Source organism: Heloderma suspectum, chromosome 2, assembly GCF_057233095.1.
Source record: "Heloderma suspectum isolate Gila_16-S chromosome 2, 16-S_ref, whole genome shotgun sequence".
NCBI lineage: Eukaryota > Metazoa > Chordata > Lepidosauria > Squamata > Helodermatidae > Heloderma > Heloderma suspectum.
Window position 1 is genome coordinate 221,157,027 of NC_139459.1, and position 22,488 is coordinate 221,179,514.

General features: G+C 43.5%; 1 protein-coding gene across 2 annotated transcripts in view; it reads right to left on the reverse strand.

Moving 5' to 3' along the window:
* Window positions 1-22,488, reverse strand: part of EVPL (envoplakin) — a 90,368-nt gene continuing 67,880 nt past the window's right edge. For both annotated transcript variants that reach the window (XM_084838156.1, XM_084838157.1), the window contains 10 exons: window positions 17,846-17,943; window positions 11,311-11,492; window positions 10,279-10,457; window positions 9,936-10,074; window positions 7,481-7,674; window positions 6,566-6,716; window positions 6,091-6,174; window positions 5,882-5,992; window positions 4,654-4,746; window positions 1-3,794 (listed from right to left, as the gene is read on the reverse strand). In XM_084838156.1, the coding sequence (XP_084694282.1) occupies window positions 354-3,794; window positions 4,654-4,746; window positions 5,882-5,992; window positions 6,091-6,174; window positions 6,566-6,716; window positions 7,481-7,674; window positions 9,936-10,074; window positions 10,279-10,457; window positions 11,311-11,492; window positions 17,846-17,943 (4,672 nt within the window). In that variant the 3' untranslated portion in view covers window positions 1-353. The remainder of the gene's footprint in view (window positions 3,795-4,653; window positions 4,747-5,881; window positions 5,993-6,090; window positions 6,175-6,565; window positions 6,717-7,480; window positions 7,675-9,935; window positions 10,075-10,278; window positions 10,458-11,310; window positions 11,493-17,845; window positions 17,944-22,488) is intronic.

Below are 22,488 nucleotides of genomic sequence, written 5' to 3' on the forward strand. Positions count from 1 at the left end.
TTTTAATTTTTTATTGCATGCATGACAACAATCTAACTCAAAGCACCTTGACACACATCCCTTCAAACGTGACATGAAGGCACAGTTCCCCAAGCATATTTGTTTAATTTTAAAATCCCCTTTATTGCCCTACAGTGTCCAGCTACTCCTGCATTAGAACCCTTCTGCCTTCAGAAATGCATCTTTAAGATGTGTTGCTACCTTGATATAGTGAAGTAAGGTTAGCTATCTAGAATAGCACACAGCCATCTATAACTGCCAAGCAGTCTGTTCATCGATGGACCATGTATGAGCTCTGCTGAGGATTTAAAGCATCTGAGGTTATCAGAGAATTGAAGACTATGGTGCTTCTCTCAGTGTCTGAACCGCGGCAAGGTGGGTGAACGGTTTGCTGATTGATATAACTGATATCCATCAGAGGTGGCTGGGAAGAGAAGGAGCCCACTTAGAGGATCTTTCTGACAACGAGCCATAGCTTCCTTGTAATGAATTTTCTCCTTGGTGATAGGGTCAACAAGATCCTTTTCATAGTTAGATTCATCTTGCAGCATCATGGCCAGATCATTGCTAAGCATGCCTGTTTGGGCAGCTTCTGACACTAGGATACGACCAGTTTTCTTGGGATCTATTAGCCCTCCAGTCAAGTGTTGGACTTGTAAATAGGGAAAGGCATTGTCTTTGGTCATCCACCCTTTCTGGACTGCTTCTCCTACAGATAGCCTTCTCTTGGTGACAGGATCTTCAATCCCTGTGAAAGCTTTCTGAGCATTCAGCAGCCTCTGCATATAGGTGTTGTCGATCAGCCCTCTATCAATAGCTTTGTGGACAGAGTAGCGATCCCGTGAGATAAGATCAACAATACCTCCGGTAGCCGCTTGGGCCTCTAGAAGCTTTTGAGCTGTCATTGGGTCCACCAGCTTCTTGCTAAGTGCAGATTTGATGTTGTACTTGTTGTCGGAGGTGGTGTCATATACTCCAGCAATGGGAAATGTATCATCACAGAAAGCCACCTGTGGGCCAGGGGGGAAGAAGCTCTGCTTTTGTTGGAAGACAGGGGATGCAACAGGAGACTTGGAGATGATTGAACCAATAGAGAGGGATGAATTTTGCTTCGTTTCTCCTGCTACCAAGAGAGCAAACTCAGAGATGGGGATCTTGCCTTCCCTGTAGAGCTGGTATTCTTCTTTTGTAATCCTTCTAAACCGCAGGGCATCATCAATGGAGTACTGTTTTCCACTCTTCTTGTCAAGGAGGACAGAAACATCCCCTTTAGGTCCAAGGGTTGTAATTTCCTCCCAATCGCATTCTAATTCTTGCAGCTGGATATACTGACTCCTGTCTATCATGCCTCTCTTGTAGGCCTCATAGGGTGACATATCCTTGCCTGTCTCTGGATCAAGAATAGAGATCTTAGTGGAGAGATTTGTCTCTCTCATCTGGGTCTCGTGGCTTAGTTCTTCCTTGTTGACTCTGGATTGGAGTTCCCGGATATTCCGCTCTTTTTCATAAATTTGATCCTTCTCTGTAAGTATGTCTGATTCAAGGCGAGAAAGCTCTTGACCAAGTTGCATCTTCTTTTGTCTGTCATTTTCTGTCCTTTGGCTCAGGAGCTTGGACTGCTCTCTAAGGAAGAGGATTTTCTGTTGCTTCTGCCTTTCCAGTTCCCTTAATTCATCCTCAATATTGGCTTTTTCTTGCACTGTCAAATTCAGAGTTTTCTGGAGATCAGCTTCTTCTCTAGACCACGTTCTCTTCATGCCTTCTGCTCTCTCAATCTTTTCCTTGAGATGCCTGATACCTTCTTCTGCATTTTGCCGGGCAGTGCGCTCTCTGCTTAGCAGATCCCAGAGACGTGCTCGCTCATTTTCTAGCACCTTATCCTTTTCTACTCTGATTACTTCCTTGTAGATGGTTTTCTCCTGGGACTTTGTTTTTTGAAGAACATCAATCTCGCCTTGAAGATTCTTGCACTCCCTCTGAAGGTTCAATACTTGGGCCTTCTCATTATCCAGATTAATTCGCAGGTTCGTACTGGACTGCTCAAGAACGGGATCTTTTTCTAACTTGACCACTTCTTCTGTGATTATTTTTTCTTGAACTGGGGCTGGACTGTCCTCAATTTCCTTTATCCTCAAGGTAATCTGCCGCATTTCTTTTTCCAAAGCTAGCCGTTTGTTTCTGTCTTCTTGGAAGTTAAGCATTTTCTCTTTCTCTTCAACTGCTGTCCGAAGCTGTTGGACCTCACGTTCTAGGCGCCGGCGGTTGCTCACTTCATCATCCAAGCTCCTACTCAGCCTACTGTGCTCATCTCTGAGCTTTGGGTCTCTCTGTGTAAGAACTACCTCCTGGACCACCACTTTTTCCTCAGGCTTTCTCCTCTCCAGAAGCATGTACTTATTCTGCAGATCATAGATGGTATCTTCAGTTGCTCTCCTCTTTTGTGATGCATTACGTACTTCTTGCCGGAGGCGTTCAGCTTCTCTTTCTAACAGAGGGTCATTCTCATATCGGACAACCTCCTTATTAACTAGCTTGGTTTCAACCTTGGATCTTTCTCTTTTCCACTCATCCCTTTCTCCCTGTAGCCTGATCAACTGTTCTTGGGACCTGCCGTTTGTATTCACAAGGTCATTCAGTTGTTGCTTCAACCTGTCAATTTCTCTCAAAATCTCTGGGCTCTTTTCCATCTTCACTACCTCTTGAATGACTTCTTTAAATTCCACTGTTGGTGCTTGAGACCTAAGAACTTTCAGCTCAGTCAAGGCTGTTTCCACCTCGTGGTCAACCCTTGTCCTTTTCCTTGAAGTTTCTTGGAGTTCTCTCTTCAAACGTGCTATCTCCTCTTCTGTTTCTGGGTCAAGATGAAAGATCTCATTTACTCTTTCTTTAATCTCCACCCTAGGCTTTTGCTTCTCTACAGTGCTGTATTTGCTTTGCAGCTCTGTCAGTTCACTTGCTAGCAACAAGTTCTTGTTCCTCTCCTCATCTATGAGTGTCAGAAGCTTGGAAGATTCCTTCAGAAGCTCTGGATCTTGCTCCACTTGCTTTACCTCTTTCACAATGACTTTCGGCTCTGCCATTTCAATCAGTTTTTCAAGCTCTTCAATCCTGCTTTTCAATTTCCCTATTGTATCTACCACAGACTTCCTCTTGAAACTGTCTTCATCAATTTGCATTTGCAATGTCCTGACTGCCTTTAGCATCTCAGGGTCCTTCTCCAGCTTGACCACCTCTTTTACCACCACTTTCTCTCGGATGTTTGGCTGCATCTGCTCAAGCAAATGCAGCTCTTTCCTGAGCCGTTCAAGTTCAGAGAAAGAAGTTGAATTCTCGCGGAGGTGCCAGATTTCCTTTTGGAGCCTGGCTGCTTGGGCATCTAGGCTTGGATCTTTCTCTATCTTAGTAACTTCTTTTGTAAGCAGCTGGCTTTTCACCACCTTCCTGTCTTTCTCCATTTGGAGGACCTTATTGTTCATGATCTCTATATCTGCCTGTAGGCCCTTTCTCTTCTTCTTTTCATCTTCAATTTGATGAGATATTTTAGAGAGGTCACTCTCCAGAGCAGGATCTCTGTAGTACTCCATTACTTCTTTCTCTTCCACTCTTTCAATGGGCCGCTGGGTTTTCAGCATTAGCAGTTTGCTTCTCTGTTCTTCCAGCTCCTGCTGAACCCTGGCTTTCTTGCTCCGTTCCTCTTCCAGCTGCAAATTCAGAGCTTCAGATTCTCTCTGTGACCTGTTTTCAGACTGCTGGGTTTGCTCATGCATTACTTGCACTGCCTCATTCACTTCCTTCTGCAAAAAGAAAGAAGAAAGCAACTTTAAAAAGACAAGGCAAAAAAGGTTAATTCTTACACAGTGCTATAGAAATTACTCCAGATCCCAAAGTTTTACATTACTGGCTATTTGGGATAGATGGTAACACTTTAGTTATCTAGTGGGCAAGTTATTAAGAGAATAAAATATGAACTAGGAATCAAATCTCAGTACATGCATGAACTTGCTTAGATAAACCACTGTCTCAACCCCTCTCCCCATCTGTAATATAGAGATAATAATGCTGGCTTACTGGTTGAGATTATGTATATGAAGTGCTTTGAAAGGCTTTTCCTTTTTGATGTTCTAAAGGCATTTAAAATTAGAAACAAATTTCAATCCTGGATTAAATCAGTATATAAAAAGCCAAGAGCGATGTTTTAGTGAATAACAACTTGACATGATATATCTTACCAAAGGCACAAGACAAGGGTGCCCATTATTGGCCTTACTTTTTGCTTTATGTTTAGAACTGCTTGCAATTATGGTCAGAAATTTTAAAAAATGATTACAGGAATAAAAATAAGGACAAAAGAATATAACATAATTATGTGTGCAGTTGATGTGGCATTAACATTAAAAAGCCTGAAGTATCAATGAGACATGGCAATATAGAATTAAGTAAATATGGGTAAGTGGCGGGATTAAAAATAATGACAGAAGTTAATAGGAATCTGTACAAAGGCCAGATGAAGAAACACACTAAAGAGTTATTTGGGTATAACTGGACAAAGAAGCTTGTAAAATATTTAGGAATGAATAAAACAAAAATGGGGAAAAGACATTAAAGCATTATGAAAAAGTCAAACCATAAAAACACAACATGATTCACATATACCTTATCCATAACTTTCTTGGCAAATTCCAGCCGGCTGAGCTGCTGTTTGTTTTCAGCAGCTGCTTCTGTGTAGAGCTTTGTTACATCGTTTTCCTAAAGATAATTAGCAAAACCATTATTTAGATATTATGGCACTTCCTCCTGTGATATGCTGCCATTTTCCCTTTACTTCAAGGCTATCAAAATCTGCTAGACCATAGTATTGAACAAACAACACTTTGTGGGAATCAGGAATGTTTAGTCTTGACCAGGAATAGGGGACATTAGCAGTGGTGGGAGCATTTCTTGCTTACTTTGAACCTGACAATGCAATTCTGTGGATGTCTACTCAGAAGTAGGGATTTGGTTAAATTCATGTTTTGCAGATTGTAAGGGGTCTTTTGTTCTGTTGTCCACTCATGGATGGAATCAGATTTTTTAAACCAGAATTTCATTCTACTGGTATTAATGCATATTAGCGCTAATGTGAGTTGGTGCAAATTCCCCCCCACAAAGTGCAAAATCAGTCTGCAAGTCCACATGACTAGTAAAAAGCCAATCCGCTGCAAAATCTGCAGGTCGGATTCACAGAAATCCAAACTCATTCAAATCCATTGTGGATTTCTCTAATATCCAAACTCAGAAGTAAGTTCCATTGAGTTCAATGGGACTTACCCCCAGGTAAGTGTGTAGAGGATTGCAGCCTGTGTGCTTTGTCAATCTTATTCTATGTCCTATTAGCACTTAGCCAGGTAATCCTTGGTCCTTCGTTCTCTTTACTTGTGACACACTATAACAGATGTAATTTGTGTGGACATTAGAAAAGTCTTAAGTAGAGAGGATTTTCCATTACAGGAAAAAGTTGAACTAGATAATGACAAGCCAATTCTAAGAAACTGCAGCCCCCTTTACAACCCTTAGCCACTGGGCAATTTCCTCTTGTAAGCCTTGACTACTTATACCAAGTATGCATGCATCCCACTCCACTTCACCCACTGTCTCGCCTTCTTCAGGAAGCATCTTCAGGTTAAGGCCAGCCTTCATCTATTTAAGGGGTTCTTTCACTGAGCACTTTATTTTTAACTGCCTGACCCACTTTGTTGGATTTTTATGTTTTAAATGTTGTATGATTTTTAATGGCATGGTGCTGTTTTGACATTTTGTAAGCTGCTTTGAGAACATAAACTGCTGGTTAGGAGAAGTGGAAATTTTATATAACTAAGTGTGGGCTCAGGGTTCAAGCTCTCACCTGAGCCTGGATGCTCTCTTGAAGCGGGGTTACTCGGAGGCGTTTGGCAGAGGAAGCAGTCAAAGCAGGGTCCAGAGAGGACCGATATTTTCCTGCCTGAAGTTCATAATCCTGTTTTTCAAATAAATAAATAATTAAATAAAGTCAGAGGAGGATGGGCTGGTTCACCAAATGGAAATGAAAAATATGTAGAAATCCTATAAACATACATTGAGGACAGATTGTACACTCTGGGACAATTTGACCACGGAATTCTTGTCAGATGCTTTGCTCCGGATTTCATCTGCCAGCCTCTGCAGGAGAAACAGGGAGTTAGGACAAGATCCAGCACAATGCTGGATTATTACTTACAGGTAAAACTTATTTTTAAAGTACCAGTGGTATGCCTGGTGCTTTATTAAAAAAATTATAATGTCCCTGCCCAAATGAGGCTTTCTCTAGGGGTCTGATCGCTGATGACTATTTCACACATGTATGTCATCATTTGATATCACAGTCACTGTGTGTAGAACATGTACATACGAACTCACCCTAACTGTTCCTGCACTTTTTCCCATTATTTTCATGTCCTGCATGATCTCAAACGTTTTCCTTGCATGCACCCATCCGTTCATTCCACCTAGTCCTGCATGAGAGAAGGAGCCTTTCTTCCCTCTCTTTGTCTGAAGATAGCACAAGGCTCACCTTTTGGGCCTGAAGCTTGTAGTTGATCTGGCTGGGCCCATCTGTGGTCTTGACCTGATACCTGGGCAGGTTGTTGAGCCAGAACATCAGGTTCTCATTGGCATTTTGGAACTGTTGGTAGGTGAGGCTGGTGTTCCGGAGTGTCTTCTCCCTGCACAGAGAGTAGAGACTGAGATTAAGGCAAAGAGAGCTGTCTTGAATGAGTTTAGCAAGAGACCTTATGGCAGGTGTGGGCAACTTATGGCCCTCCAGATCATTTCACCTACAACTCCCATCAGCCCTAACTATCCACACATGTAACACAAGTCTCTGAGAAACTGGCTAGGCAAGAATGGCTCAATTTTCTCCTTTTGAAGTCCCATCCACGAACAAGTTGCTCTTTGCTAGATGAGAGGGGTCTCTTCTTAAAAGCCCCCATCCAATCAGCAGTGCCAGACAAGCTCAGGTTATGGCTGTTGATATGGAGAGAGGCTTTGACAGAACATGCTCTGTCCAGCTGTGAAAGGCAGGGCTATTCCTTTCTGATGACAGGGCAAGATTTTGCTTCCAAAAGATGGGATGAATAGAACTTTTAACCAAGCAGCAAGAGTCTGATAAATCCTTGGCTCCAGAACAGTGGGTGGAAAATGATGGGCTGGTCACTGAGAGAGAGGAGAGGCTCAGAATAAAATAGCTACCAGCTCTTCATATTCTTCCTTGGCTCCATAGAGAGGGAAATCATTTGCTGCACAAGAAGGTTTCAATATGGTGATTGTAATGAGAACTTGGAGGGAAAGGAGAGCCTGGAAACCATCTCTGCAAAGACCCATGATTCTAACTCTGGCCTTTTAATCAAGTTGACTCACAAGGCTAGATGTGGATTCATGAGCTTTCTTACTAGCCATGACCACCACTAGAGAGTGTTGGGCTTCTCACCTGTGATCCAGCTGGTCAGCAACAGCATGATATCGGTCATTAAGCAGTTGGACATCCTTCTTCTGCCTGGGTAGATCTGGGCAGTACTCTTGGAAATTGTTCTGCACAGCACTGCAGCAATGCTCTGCATCCTTAAAACTGCGGTTTAGCTTCAGCAAGCAGTCCTCCTGTTTCACTAACTCTCGCTTCAGTTTCTACAAAGGGAAGAGACATTCCATTCAGAACTGCAATTTATTTAATGAAAAATAAAGAAATTTCAGCATGATTGCTTTCCTGGTTTATTTGATCGTGAAGTGCCAAACATGTCCTCCCCCACCCCTAGGTAGAAAGGGATGGGTGATGCTGAGCAGAAATGAAAAGCAAGGCATCAACATTATTTAAAAATCAATTGGTTTACAATGTGTGAGGGAGAAAAAAGGACAAAGAAATGGTTTCGCCAGGCTTTATGAAACTGAAAATGTTGCAAACTCAGCTGGGTGTTAACCAGACAATTTTCTCTTCGTGTATCACAGAAGCAAGAAATGAAAGAGAGACAGAGGGAGGGAAGAGGTTCATTGGGGGCATGAAGGATGTTTTGCTAAGATTATCTGGTGGGGATCATAAATTCCCCTAGTTTACTAATAGGCTGTGGGAGCCAAGATGCTTTGCCCTGTTGAGCAAAAGTTAAGGAATTCCTCATAACCAGTGACATGCAGCACCAGTGCTAAAACTTATATTTCCCATATATGCCTCCAGTTGTGACTGTTCTGTAGCTTTTGCCCTTAATCCAAAGGTATTCAGTTGGTACGCAGCCTTCACTTTGACCTTCATGCACATATGTGGTCATACACACTACAGTGTCCATTATATCCCACATATTTTGTCATTGACCACTGAATATGAACTTTTCTACATGAAGCTGTTAATCTGCTATATCTACTTTTGGTTTTGTCGCAGAATTGAGATCCGAACACTACATGAAGACCATTTCCTTTCCTGCTTCTCCACTAGATAACCTCTAGGTGGCACTGTGAAATAGCACAAATACACAAGTGAAAAAATGATGCCTTTTCCATGCTAAAAAAAAACTAGCCGAAAGTGCTCTTTAGACACAGAAGTGAAATTGGAGGGTCATAATGTTATCTAAAGAACCTGTAAACAATTACGGGTAGGGAATGATGAGTGCACAACAAATGCCTCATGTAGAAACAGCTCTGTATCTCTGGAAGGGAGCTAAGCGAAATTGGAGGGTCATAACGTTATCTAAAGAACCTGTAAACAATTACAAGTAGGGAATGATGAGTGCACAACAAATGCCTCATGTAGAAACAGCTCTGTATCTCTGGAAGGGAGCTAAGCGAAATTGGAGGGTCATAATGTTATCTAAAGAACCTGTAAACAATTGTGAGTAGGGAATGATGAGTGCACAACAAATGCCTCATGTAGAAAAAGCTCTGTATCTCTGGAAGGGAGCTAATGGGCCAGAGGGAGGTCTGCACAAAGCTGACAGCAAATCTGCAACACTCCACCACCCTTGCCTTATTGGGTACTCTGAGCTATACAGAAAGTGCAAAAGTCAAAGAGACATAATATGAGCCAGTTTCTTCAAGAAGAGTAGGCATATGTTCCTGTTCTTGTATCCTGCCTCCAGCAATGTGCTCCCCCAGTCACAGTTATTCCAATACACACACACCCTTTCCAGTTCTATTTGTTCTGAATTCCTGGTTGCAACCCATGCCTACCCTGTGCTCACAAGTCCAGTTTTAATTTCAACATAGGGGGTTGGATCCAGAAATGTTCTTCCACACATGCAAAACTACTTGTTGCAGAACAAGACTTCCTGCATCCTCTTCTCCCCCCTGCAGCCCCCCATACACACTCCAAATCTCCTCCAGAGGGTCCCCCAACTGTCTGGAGTAGATCTGGAGGGCAAGTGGGGGGATGCGGTGGGGAGGAGAAGATGTGGGAAGTCCCGTTCTGCAAGCAGTAATCTTTCATGTGCAGAAGAACATTTCTGGATCCAACCCATGACTTCAGGTCACTCTATCTTAACCCCTGCCATTTGACTCAGACTAAAGTCTTGAGCAGCAACTTGGACCACTGGAAGTAACTCATATTCTACAGATGGTCTCGTATTACATTTGACCTTTGACAGGAGAGGAGTAATGGTACTTCAGTGAAGAGTGATGAGAGTGACTTTAGGCAGAACCAGATAAATGGGAGCTGGAAGACACCAAAAAAGGGATATCTCTGTGGTCACCCAGTTTCTCACAGCTTCAAGTCTATCATGAAGGAGACTAATAAGGAGCTTCTGACTTAGTGAATCTTACTTCCTCTTGTGTGTTTTTTTAAACGACTGAGCAAGCCATTTTGCTGGTCAACTCTCTCCTGTATCCTGTTAGTGGAAAAAAGTGGTTAGACTAATCACCTCCATCTCACCCTGTACCCATGTTCCTCTTCTCCAGAGGTCTCTCACCTGAAGTTCATTGGCACGATCCTGCAGTGCATTGGGTGATGCTGGGATGGTGCCATCATGAGATAACTTGGCCTCAAAATTGCTGATGATTTTGTCCGTGTTTTCTATCTGATTCTCCAGGTTCAAGCCTGCTTTGGCTCTGAGGAGGGGGAGACATTGTAAAGTCAAAAGGCAACATTTCACTTCAACACAGTTTTCTTCAGTTCCACACTAATGCAGCAAAAAAACCTCTTCCCCAATATCATTCAGGCTAAAACACTCAAGATTTCATAGAAGATTTTTCAGGATTCTTCCTCCTCTTCTATGCAGAAACACAGCTCTATTTTTTGCTGATGCCACTTACTTTTCATCATAGAGCCTGGAAAGCACCTTAACATCATTATATTTGTTCTTGATGTTGTTGAGCGCCACAGGAAGCTGAGAGGCAGGTGTGCCAGCAGGCTTCTTGGAAAGATAGGCCTCACACTCCTTGCGAGCAGTTTCCTTTTCTGCTCCTATGCCTTGAAGCCTCCTTGTTGCTCCCTGATTTTTTTAAAAAGGCAATCAGTTAAGTTCAGTGTGATATAACAGGTATCTACTGAGAGACCAGCGTTGATTTCAGGACACACACCGCCAGCGAATTTGAAGCCATGGGCTGGTGTGGGTACAGCCTATCAGCTTGGGTGGTTTAATGATGACTTTTGGCTTTCCCAACCCAATGGAGTTTGATCCCCATCGACATCTGAGAGGACTGGAAGCAGTTATTTCATGTGAAAGTCTCAGCCCCACACCCTTCACGGTTGTAGCCAAATAAATATTCTTATTCATCCACACAGTAGACAAAAGCAGTTGAAAATAAAAAAGGGCAAGCCAAGATTCATTCTACAGAAAAACTTTGCCCCTATGGAGATATTCATTCCCACAGAGTAGAAACAGCTCAGCTTTGGATCAATGTATGTGATTATGAGCATCTCTACACCAGCCTAAAATCCTGCATTTAAAATGGGGCTTTCTGCTTCCATTTTAAATGCAGGATCACGATGGACTCCCTTTACACGCGCTTCCTTCCCCCCTTATCTGAATCTTCCATATGTTTCATTATACGACCGCTATGTGCACTGTGGTCTAGCTCCTCTTATTGCGGGTTTTCCTCTTTTCACGGAGGGAACTCAAGCAGAACTCAAGCACTGTAATTTGATAGCTCATTATCTCTGGTCATTTAAAAAAATGAAATAAAGGTCATTTACTGCAGGAGATACCCTGGAGGTTAACAACATAATTTAAAGGACCCACAAAATTCTGTGAGTAACCAATCTCAATAGCAGGATAAAATCTCAGAGTGAAGAAGACCTATGTATCATGGACAAGTGAGCAATCCAAGGCCTTCAGCACTTACCTCCTGGGCTCTGATCCGTTGAGTAAGATCCTCTATAGGGTCACTGTAGTTTAGTGGGGACCGCATGCGGCTAAAAGTATCTTTCTTGACCAGGGCCAAGTCACCATCAATTTTATCCAGTTTATGGAGTAACTGGTCAGCTTGGGAGTCATTCTGGATCACAGTGGAGGTTCTGACTGGAGCTGGAATGAGAAGCAATAGTGACCATCCAAGGGAATTGTTATGGTCCAAATTCAATAACACCTCCATAAAGCAAGCAGAGCGTTTCGTTCAAATTCAAATTCACCCAGGAGAATAATTGCTATGCCTAAACTATTTCCTGTCATCTGTCACATCCAATCTAAAAGTTCATTCTTCCCTAAGATGTCTGAGACAAATCTCTGCTCCCCACTGATTCTTGCATAAGCAGCATATCAAACAGAGACTTGGCATCTTGAAGGCCCTAGGGCAGAGCTTTCCAAACTGTGTGCCGCGACACATTAGTGTGTTTGCGCGAAATGCAGAAAATTGTGCGGAAGGGCACCGCGGAAGGGCACCCTTACTCACATTTGCTTCCCTTGGCCCTCCCCCGGAACTTCCTAAAGCAGCTAATGTTAAAGCAGCTAAGGCTTAGCTGCTAAGACTTAGCAGCTAAGGCTTAGGTGCTTTAACATTAGCTGCTTTAGGATCATGTGGCATCTTGACGTAGGACGCACGTGATTGGAGGTGTTGGAGCAGTATGGCGAGGAGTGTGGTAATGCTGGCTGCATGAGGAGCATGGAGAATTCAAAGTTAGCGGAGCAATTAGTTGAGCAATTTGCAAACAGCTCGGGCGAGAGGCTTCGCCGCGTCCTTGGTGCGGCTGCAGGGTGGCGGGGGAGAACAACAGCCCGCTGGATGCCCCCGGAGCAGGGAGGGCTGCGCCGGGCAGGCGAGGAGCTTCGAGCCTGCACTCTCCGGAAAGATAGAGGTGTGGGGCAAAGAGAGGGGAAGGGAGGCGCTGCCCTGGGAGCAGAGCTTGGCTGGCGCGGAGAAGTGGCAGCGGCCACCAGCCCTGCGTGGTTTCGGGCGTGCCCTTTGCGGACTTCTGCACTGTGCTGCCGCGCGGCCAGGCCAAAGTAACACACAGGTGGAAACGCCGCCTGGGACTGGGACTGCACTGAGCGGGCCGTCTGCCATCTTGGCCAGTTGGAACGGAGCTCAGTGGAGGCCAGAAGCCTCAGAATCAGCGTGCTCCCAGTCACCCGGGCGAGCGCAGCTGCAGGCTGTCACCCAGTCAACCCACCTGCTGCTGGCTGAAGGGAGGCCACCCTCCCAAACCCAAGGTGGCAAACAGCAAACCACCCACCACGTGGTACTTATGATTTGATTTCTGCCATTTATTTTTATTTTTACTCTGCTGTATTCGTGGATTAACCACCCACTGGCAGTGTACCACTGGAGAGTGCTGGAACTGGACTCTGGACACAGGCATTGCAAATATTTACAGTAGTATAGCCTTGTAGTGAGACATATATATTTATACCATTTTTGTTGGACTTTTGCTTCTCTACTTCATGTGTTTTTGCAGCTGAGCTCCTACCTGGACCTATGTGTCCTAATATGTATTGTAAATACTTTAGTTAATTTTGTTTATTTTTCACATTTTCTCCTAGTCCTGATTCTTATCTTCATCTCACTTTAGCACTGTGGGAGTGGAGCGCAGGTGCTGTTATTTTCATAATAAAAAACAGAGAAAGATAAGCGCTAAAAACAGTCCTGTTATTTTCATATTTAGTTAATACTAAAACCTAGAAATAAATTTGCATAGATTTATTCATTAAATTGCAGTTGAATTACCCGTAAAATGGATATGTTTCTAATTAAGAAAAGGAAGGCTGGTGAAGATGACGTTTGCAATGAACAAAATGTAGCCGCTATAGAGGAAACTACGCAAGAATCAACTGTTGAACGGTCTGTATTAGTACGTAAGAAGTGTAAAGAAAAAATTTCCAAGCCTCGTTTTTACAGTAAAGATTATATGAAACTGGGGTTCACATTATCTGGTAATTAAAACAATCCTTGTCCCCAGTGTTTAGTTTGTGGGGATATACTTGCAAATGAAAGTATGGTACCAAATAAATTAAAGCATAATTTTACCTCAAAACACTGTCATTTGTCAGAAAAACCAGTAGAATACTTTACTGAGCTTTCAAAATCTATAAAGAAGCAGTCTGCATCATTCACAAAGAGAATGAAGACATCAGAGAAAGCTCAAAAGGCAAGTTACTTGGTTGCTCAAATAATTGCCAAAAACAAGGACCCACACGCTATTGCCGAAACCACCATAAAGGAATCTTGCTGTGCTATTGTTCGAACAATGTTTGGGCCCGAATTTGAGACAGAAGTTAATAAAATCCCTTTGGCAGATAACATGATTGGAAGACATATTCAAGACATGTCTGATGACATTAAGCAGCAAATGAAGGATATTTTTCAAGACGATAATATGATCTTTACATTGCAATTAGATGAAGCAACAGATGTCAGTGGGTTAGCACAATTATTGGTTTTTATACGTTTCATTCATACTGACAGAATTATTGAGCAATTCTTGTGTTGTCTTGCACCCTCTGCAAGGGTGGGGGACCTATTAAAATGGTCCGCCCCCGGAGATTAATGGATTCCGATGGATTCCAGAGGGCTCTGGGGGATTTTCCTGCTGGTATGGCTGGTGCTCTTGTCGAAGCCCAGGTCGCTCTGTGGAATGCAGAGATGACTCGGGCGGTTGACACGATCGCGCCCAAGCGCCCTCTCCCTCTGAGCAGAGCCCGGCCAGCTCCTTGGTATACACCTGAGCTGAGGGCAATGAAGCAAGAGGGGAGACGGCTAGAACGCAGGTGGAGGAAAACTTGTGCTGAGTCTGACCGAACACAGGTAAGAGCCCACTATCGAGCCTACTCTATGGCGGTGAGGGTGGCAAAGAGGCAGTTCTTTTCCACCAGCATTGCATCTTCTCAGTGTCGTCCGGCGGAGCTTTTCCGAGTGGTTCGCGGCCTGTTACATTCTGGGCCAGGGAGAGAGACGGTGGAACCCTCGGTAGCACGCTGTGACGAGTTTGCGCGGCACTTTGAGGATAAAGTCGCTCAGATTCGTCATGAATTGGACACCACCATTAATGCAGTTCCATTGGTAGAGGCGTTCAGAGCACCGTCTGGTCCAGTTTTATTGGATGAGTTTCAGTTACTGAGGCCTGAGGATGCGGACAAGGTGCTTGGCCAAGTCCGATCGACCACTTGTGTGCTTGACCCTTGCCCTTCATGGCTTATTAAATCAAACAAGGAGGGGTTGTCCGGCTGGGTCCAGGAGGTTGTAAATTCCTCCTTGAGAGAGGGAGTGGTGCCTGCCACTTTAAAAGAAGCAGTAATTAGACCACTCCTGAAAAAGCCTAACTTGGGCCCAGAGGATGTTAACAATTATAGGCCAGTGGCCAACATCCCCTTCCTGGGCAAGGTGCTTGAGCGGGTGGTTGTAGGACAGCTCCAGGCATTCTTGAATGAAACGGATTATCTAGATCCATTTCAGTCGGGCTTCAGGCCTGGTTTTGGAACGGAAACTGCCTTGGTCGCCCTGTGGGATGACCTCTGCCGGAAGAGGGACAGGGGGAGTGCGACCCTGTTGATTCTCCTGGACCTCTCAGCGGCTTTCGATACCATCGACCATGGTATCCTTCTGGATAGGTTGTCTGGGTTGGGAGTTGGAGGCACTGCACTACAGTGGTTCCGCTCCTACTTGGATGGCCGATTCCAGAAGGTGGTGCTGGGGGATTATTGCTCTGTGCCATGGCAATTGTGCCATGGGGTTCCACAGGCCTCTATTTTATCCCCCATGCTGTTTAACATCTACATGAAACGGCTGGGGGAGGTTATCCGGAGGTGTGGGCTGAGGTGCCATCAATATGCGGATGACACCCAGCTCTACCTCTCTTTCTCATCAAAACCAGGTGAGGCAGTGGCTGTTCTGAACCAGTGCCTGGGCATGGTAATGGACTGGATGAGGGCTAATAAACTGAAACTCAATCCAGACAAGACGGAGGTACTGTTAGTGGGTGGTTCGTCTGCCCGGCTAGGTGATATTCAACCTGTTCTGAAGGGGGTTGCACTCCCCCTAAAGGGTCAGGTTCGTAGTTTGGGGGTGCTCTTGGATCCAGAACTGTCACTTGAGGCACAGGTGAACTCAGTGGCATGGAGCACTTTTTATCAGCTTAGGCTGGTATACCAACTACGCCCTTATCTGGACAGAGATAGCCTAGCTACAGTTATCCATGCTCTGATAACTTCTCGTCTGGATTACTGCAATGCGTTATACGTGGGGCTGCCTTTGAAAATGGTCCAGAAACTTCAGCTGGTCCAAAATAGGGCAGCAAGATTGTTAACAGGGACTGGCCTGCGAGCTCATATTACGCCAGTACTTTTCCAGCTGCACTGGCTACCAGTCCATTTCTGGGCCCGATTCAAAGTGCTGGTGTTAACATTCAAAGCCCTTAACGGCTTGGGGCCAGGTTACCTGAAGGATCACCTCCTCCCATACGTGCCTGCCCGGACCTTAAGATCATCATCAGCGGCCCTTCTCCGTGAGCCCCTGCCAAAGGAAGTGAGGCGGGTAGCTACTAGGAGGAGGGCTTTTTCTGTTGTGGCACCCCGGCTCTGGAATGAGCTCCCTAGTGAGGTTCGCCTGGCGCCTACATTGTACTCCTTTCGGCGCCAGGTGAAGACCTTTTTATTTTCCCAGGCATTTTAGCTTTCTAAATTTTTATCTTTGCTGTTTTAAATCTGTATTTTAAACTCCTGTACTGCTGCTAGGTTTTATTGTGGTTGTATTGTTATATTGTGGTTTTAATGTTCTATATATTTTAAATTATTTTATTGTGTGTTGTTTGGTTTTAGTTTTTGTGAACCGCCCAGAGAGCTTCGGCTATTGGGCGGTATAGAAATTAAATAAATAAATAAATAAATAAATTATCTAGAACTTCCAGTGAGAACTAGAGGTGAAGATATATTTAAAACTTTTGATTGCTTCATGAAGGAAAATAATTTGCAATGGTTAAATTGTGTAGGAATATGCACAGATGGCGCACCCTCAATGGTTGGTTCAACAAAAGGTTTTATAGCTTTAGCAAAGAAAAAGAATAAAAAATTGTAATTACTCATTGCTTTTTACATCGCGAAGCACTAGTCGCGCAAACCATTGGAAATGAATTCAGAAAAGTTTTGGACAAAGTGGTTCAAATGGTCAATTACATTAAAAGTAGACCTCTTCAATCAAGATTATTTGCTCATATTTGTGAAGACATGGGGGCAAGGTTTAAAAAGCTTCTACTACACACAGAAGTTCATTGGCTCTCAAGAGGTTGAATGCTTTGTTGTGTATATGATTTGAGGGAAATGATGCTTAAACTTTTTGAGGAAAATCAGCAAAATGAATTCTGCGATCTAATTCAAAGCAAACTTTGGTGCACAAAATTGGCATATCTTGCTGACATATTTGAACATTTGAATAAAATACACACCAGTATGCAAGGAAAAGGAGAAAATATCTTAACAGCGGTAGATAAAATTTGTGCGATGAGAGACAAAATAGCTATTTGGAAAAGGAAAGTGAAAGAAGGAAATTTTGAAATGTTTTCCAAAACTGCTGAGTGCCAGCTAAAACGTGATATCATCTCGCTAATTGTTGACCATTTAACATTGCTTGGAGAGAAAGTTCATCATTACTTCCCAAATGTTGAAATCCAAGACTATGATTGGATCAGAAATCCCTTTCTTTCAACTGCAATGAGGAACTTTTCACTTACTGAAGAAGAATTAGCTGACATAAAAAATTATCGAAATCTGTTAATGATGCATGAACAGGGTGACTTAGACAGCTTTGGGATTCGCATTTCAAAAATGCATCCAAACATTTTTAACGCTTAAAAAGCGTTAAAAATTCTTCTGCAGTTTTCCACTACATACATTTGTGAAGTATCCTTTTCAACGATGGCAAACTTAAAGGCACTGAAAGGTGGAAGCTTAAAAATGCTTGATGACGAAATGTGAGTGTCTTTATCTAATATTCCACCAAATATTGAAAAGCTGTGTTCATCCCATCAACCTCATACATCCCATTAAAATGGTAAGTAGTTATTGGTGTTATTCAACTTTTTAAAATTCTTGCACATATTTACATACTGTTACTCATAAATGACAACAATGTATGTTATTATCTTACAAATCATATATTTTTAAATATATAAATGAAAGGTTTTCATGAGATATGTTGTATCCCCATACATTTCGTTATTACCATTTTATGTATGTGTCCATATCTCTTATAACGGGTTAGTTTAACCTCCGGTTTGTTAGTAAAACTGAATTACTGTGTCACGAAATGATGCATGTCTAAAAAGTGTGTCACCAACATGAAAAGTTTGGAAAGCTCTGCCCTAGGGGATATAGCTGAGTGTACCTTAGCCATCCTGTCACATTACAGTGGCATTGTAATTTCCAGCTAGAAAGCAGCTAAAATGCTGACATACCCTGGTGCATGGAATTCACTGGTTCCTTGTGGCTGCTTCTTAGAGTGTTCTGCGCTGTAGCTCTCTTCTGCTTTACTGTGTTCAGTTCACCTTCCAGCCTAAACACAATAGAAGATGTCAGTGTTGCTCACAGCACAGGGCTTTCCAACAGCACTTGTGCATGCAAGGTATGTTTAGGAAGACCACAGCTTTCTAGTAGGATATCAGTCAGAAGCTTTTATTCCAGATTAATTGGTAATTCATAATAAATAGCACCCCCCGCCGAAACAGTAATGATCATAGATTAGATTTACCACTCCCTACTTGGAGCATAATTCCCTAGTGTGCTGATTATGGCACAGGCCTCATTTATACCTGAGCAGCATGAGGGCTGCTTTTATATGACTGTTTCTTCCACACCACTCCAGTAGGACTGTAGGAAACAATCTTGTGGCTTGCTAGCTGGCCTGGTCACTGACTACCAACGCGTGAGATGGCTTCCTATGGACATTATCTGTGTCATGCATTCAGGAAGCAGCTACGTGGAAGCAACTCCCATGCTGCACAGATACCGCATGAATTGATTTTAATCACCTTTTATTCATAGAGTCTTGCATGACAAGGTAGATTTCATCCACTCGAACTCCTGTTTATAGCAGTGTATGCAAAATCGTATGTTAATAATTTATTCTGGATCAATTATATTACTTCTGTCACTGGATTAGTTAGCCTGGGAATATTTTCTGAACCATGTGAATTAGAATGAGGCTGCCACCATTTAAATTCACTTTGGAAGTCCCTCACCAAAGACTCCTGAGTGAACTTAGCAGTCATGGGATAAGAGGACAGGTCCTCTTATGGATCAGTAACTGGTTAAAGAACAGAAAGCAGAGAGTAGGAATAAATGGTAAATTCTCCCAGCGGAGGGAAGTAAATAGTGGGGTCACACAGGGATCTGTATTAGGAACTATGCTTTTTAGCCTGTTCATAAATTATCTGGAATTAGGAGCGAGCAGTGAAGTGGCCAAGTTTGCCAATGACACCAAATTATTTAGGGTGGTTAAAACAAAAAGGGATTGCGAAGAGCTCCGAAAGGATCTCTCCAAGCTTGGAGAATGGGCATCTAAATGGCAAATGTTGTTCAATGTAAGCAAGTGTAAAGTAATGCACGTTGGGGCAAAAAATCCAAACTTCAAGTATAACCTGATGGGATCTGAGCTAGCAGTGACCATCCAAGAAAGTGATCTTGGGGTTGTGGTGGACAGCTCAATGAAGATGTCAACCCAGTGTGTGGCTGCTGTAAAAAAGGCAAACCCCATGTTGTGCATAATTAGGAAGGGAATTGAGAATAAAACTGCCAATATCATACTGAATCTATACAAATCTATGGTGCGACCACACTTGGAATACTGTGTACAGTTCTGGTCACCACACCTAAAAAAAGATAATATAGAGCTGGAAAAAGTACAGAAAAGGGCAACTAAAATGATCAAGAGGCTGGAGCATCTCCCCTATGAGAGAAGATTCCACCAGCTGGGATTGTTTAGCTTGGAAAAAAGGAGAGTAAGGGGAGACATGATAGAAGTCTAAAAAATTATGCATGGTGTGGAAAATGTGGATAGGGAGACATTTTTCTCCCTCTCTCACAATACTAGAACTCAGGGTCATCCCATGAAGCTGATTGATGGGAGATTCAGGACAGATTAAAGGAAGTAGTTCTTCAGACAGCGTATAATTAAACTATGGAATTCGGTACCACAAGATGTAGTGATGGCCACCCATTTGGATGGCTTTACAAGTGGGTTAGACAAATTCCTGGAGGTAAAGGCTATCAATGGCTACTAGTCCTGAGGGCTATGTGCTACCTCCAGTACCAGAGGCAGTGAGCCCATGTATGCCATTTGCTGGGGAACAAGGGTAGGAGGGTGCTAATGAGCTCGTGTCCTGCTTGTGGGTTCCTGGTCAACAGCTGGCTGGCTGCTATGTGAACAGAATGCTGGACTTGATCTGATCCAGCATGGCTCTTCTTATGTTCTTATGGAAAACTGATGTGGGGAAGTTCTTCTTTAATCCCTTTGCTTGTGTATGCAGGATTGGCTAATATGCCGCACCATATTATTTTATTGTAGTTAATAGCTGCTTGAAACTCATGTAAAAAAGCAGGATATCAATTCTAAAGGAAAGTAAATGAGTTATGGGTTATTATTCTTTATTAATGGGGCTACCTTCTTCTATATACCCCCAGTATATAGGATGCTTTAGAAATATCAGATTTGGCTTTAGGTGGCTGTCAACACTTTGGAGTAAATATGGTTGTCCTGGAAGGATCAGAAAAGAGTACTAATTAGAAAGGATGTCACAGATTTACAGAGCCCCTGGTGAGAGTGGGAAGAACTTACAAAGAACAATTTGTCAGGATCTTTCAAGGACATTAGCTAATTAAAATGTTTATTTCAGAGAATGTGCTAAGCAACAAGCTACATGAATAATGTGCGTTTTGAAAGAACTGGTCCAGAGGAAAAGGGAATAGCTTCCATGCAGATAAGTCTCTTCAGCATGTTGGCCTGCAGCGTATCCCCTGATTATGGTTAAATAGGGCACTACTTCCTTAAGCCCCTTCATGGTTTACTGCCTTGTTGTGGCAAAGGGGCTTGCATAACTCAGTGAAGCCATAAGCTATGCCGTGCAGGGCCACCCAAGACGGACAGGTCATGGTGGAGAGTTCTGACAAAATGTGGTCAGAACACCAAAAAATTTTTTTTTCTGCTTCCACAAACTGTCCCTTGACTTTGTTGTTTCAGGCAGGGTAAACCTTTGAAAAGGGAGGGTCTGTCTAGAGTCAATGAGGCATTAAAGCACTTTAGACAACTGGTAAAGCAAGTGAGTCTTGCTCAAAAGGGTGGAGCCAGAAGGATGCAAGGGGGGGGATCCCTGCCTCACACCTACCTCTCAAGGTCTATGACGCTATCCCTGCAATCCTCTATTCATTGACTTGGGTGCAAGTCACCCTAAGCACAGTGAGCCTTACTTTTGAGCAAACATATATAGGATTGGGCTGTGAGAAGGCTTGATTCTGCTAGGAGTGTAAATACTAGCTAAGCATGTACAGTGCCACATCCGGGTTTTGTGGAGTCATGACTTGCTTACCTGACCTTTCTGTCTGGCTGAGAGGGAGAAGGAAAGTTTGAACAAGCAAGTGAGCACGCAGTTGTTGCTGCATCTGAGCTGTGTCGTCTGCTCGCCTGCCTGCATGGTCCACAGGGTGAGGGTAGTGAGTGAGCAGGTGCGAGGCGGAAGAGAGAGCAACAGCAGCAGTGGGGTCTGGTTGACGGTGAGCCCCAGTAGGGGTCTTGACAATGGCAAGTGACCTTTGATGATGACCGTGAGCACTTCGGAGAGATCTAGGGTAATTTGATCTGATTAAGTGTATATATCTGCATGGCCCCATCTCTTTCTCCGAGTGCCGAAACTTTCCGGATTTCACAGTTTAGGACACATTATGTTGCCAAAGCCCCTTCACTGCCTTGTTGTGGCGAAGGGGCTTGCGTAACTCAGTGAAGCCATAAGCTGTGCCGTGCAGGGCCACCCAAGACGGACAGGTCATGGCAGAGAGTTCTGACAAAATGTGGCCCACTGGAGAAGGAAATGGCAACCCACTCCAGTATTCTTGCCAAGAAAACCCCATGGAACGTATCACAAGGCTAAAAGATATGATGCCGGAAGATGAGCCCCTCAGGTCGGAAGGTGTCCAATATACTACTGGGGAAGAGCAGAGGGTATTTCCAAGTAGCGCCAGAAAGAGTGAAGTGGCTGGGCCAAAGCCAAAAGGACACTCAGCTGTGGATGTGCCTGGTGGTGAAAAGAAAGTCCGATGCTGTAAAGAACAATACTGTTTAGGAACCTGGAATGTCAGATCAATGAATCAAGGTAAGCTGGAGGGGGTCAAACATGAGATAGCACGATTGAACATCGACATCTTACGAATTAGTGAACTAAAATGGACAAGCATGGGCAAATTTAATTCAGGTGACCATCTTATCTACTACTGTGGGCAAGAATCCCTTAGAAGAAATGGAGTAACACTCATAGTCAATAAAAGGGTGGGAAAAGCAGCACTGGGGTACAATCTCAAAAACGATAGAATGATCTCAGTACGAATCCAAGGCAAACCATTCAACATCACAGTAATTCAAGTCTATTCCCCAACCACTGAGGCCGAAGAAGCTGAGGTTGATCGGTTCTGTGAAGACCTACAACACCTTCTAGAACTAACACCAAAAAAAGATGTCCTTTTCATCATAGGGGATTGGAATGCTAAAGTAGGAAGTCAAGAAATCACTGGGATAACAGGCAAGCATGGACTTGGTGTACAAAATGAAGCAGGACAAAGGCTAATAGAGTTTTGCCAAGAGAACATGCTGATCATAGCAAACACTCTTTTCCAAAAGCACAAGAGGCGACTCTACACATGGACATCACCAGATGGTCAATATCGAAATCAGACTGATTATGTACTTTGCAGCCAAAGATGGAGAAGCTCTATACAGTCTGTAAAAACAAGACCTGGAGCTGACTGTGGCTCAGATCATGAGCTGCTTCTTGCAAAATTTCGGCTTACATTGAGAACGTAGGGAAAACCACTAAACCATTCAGGTATGACCTAA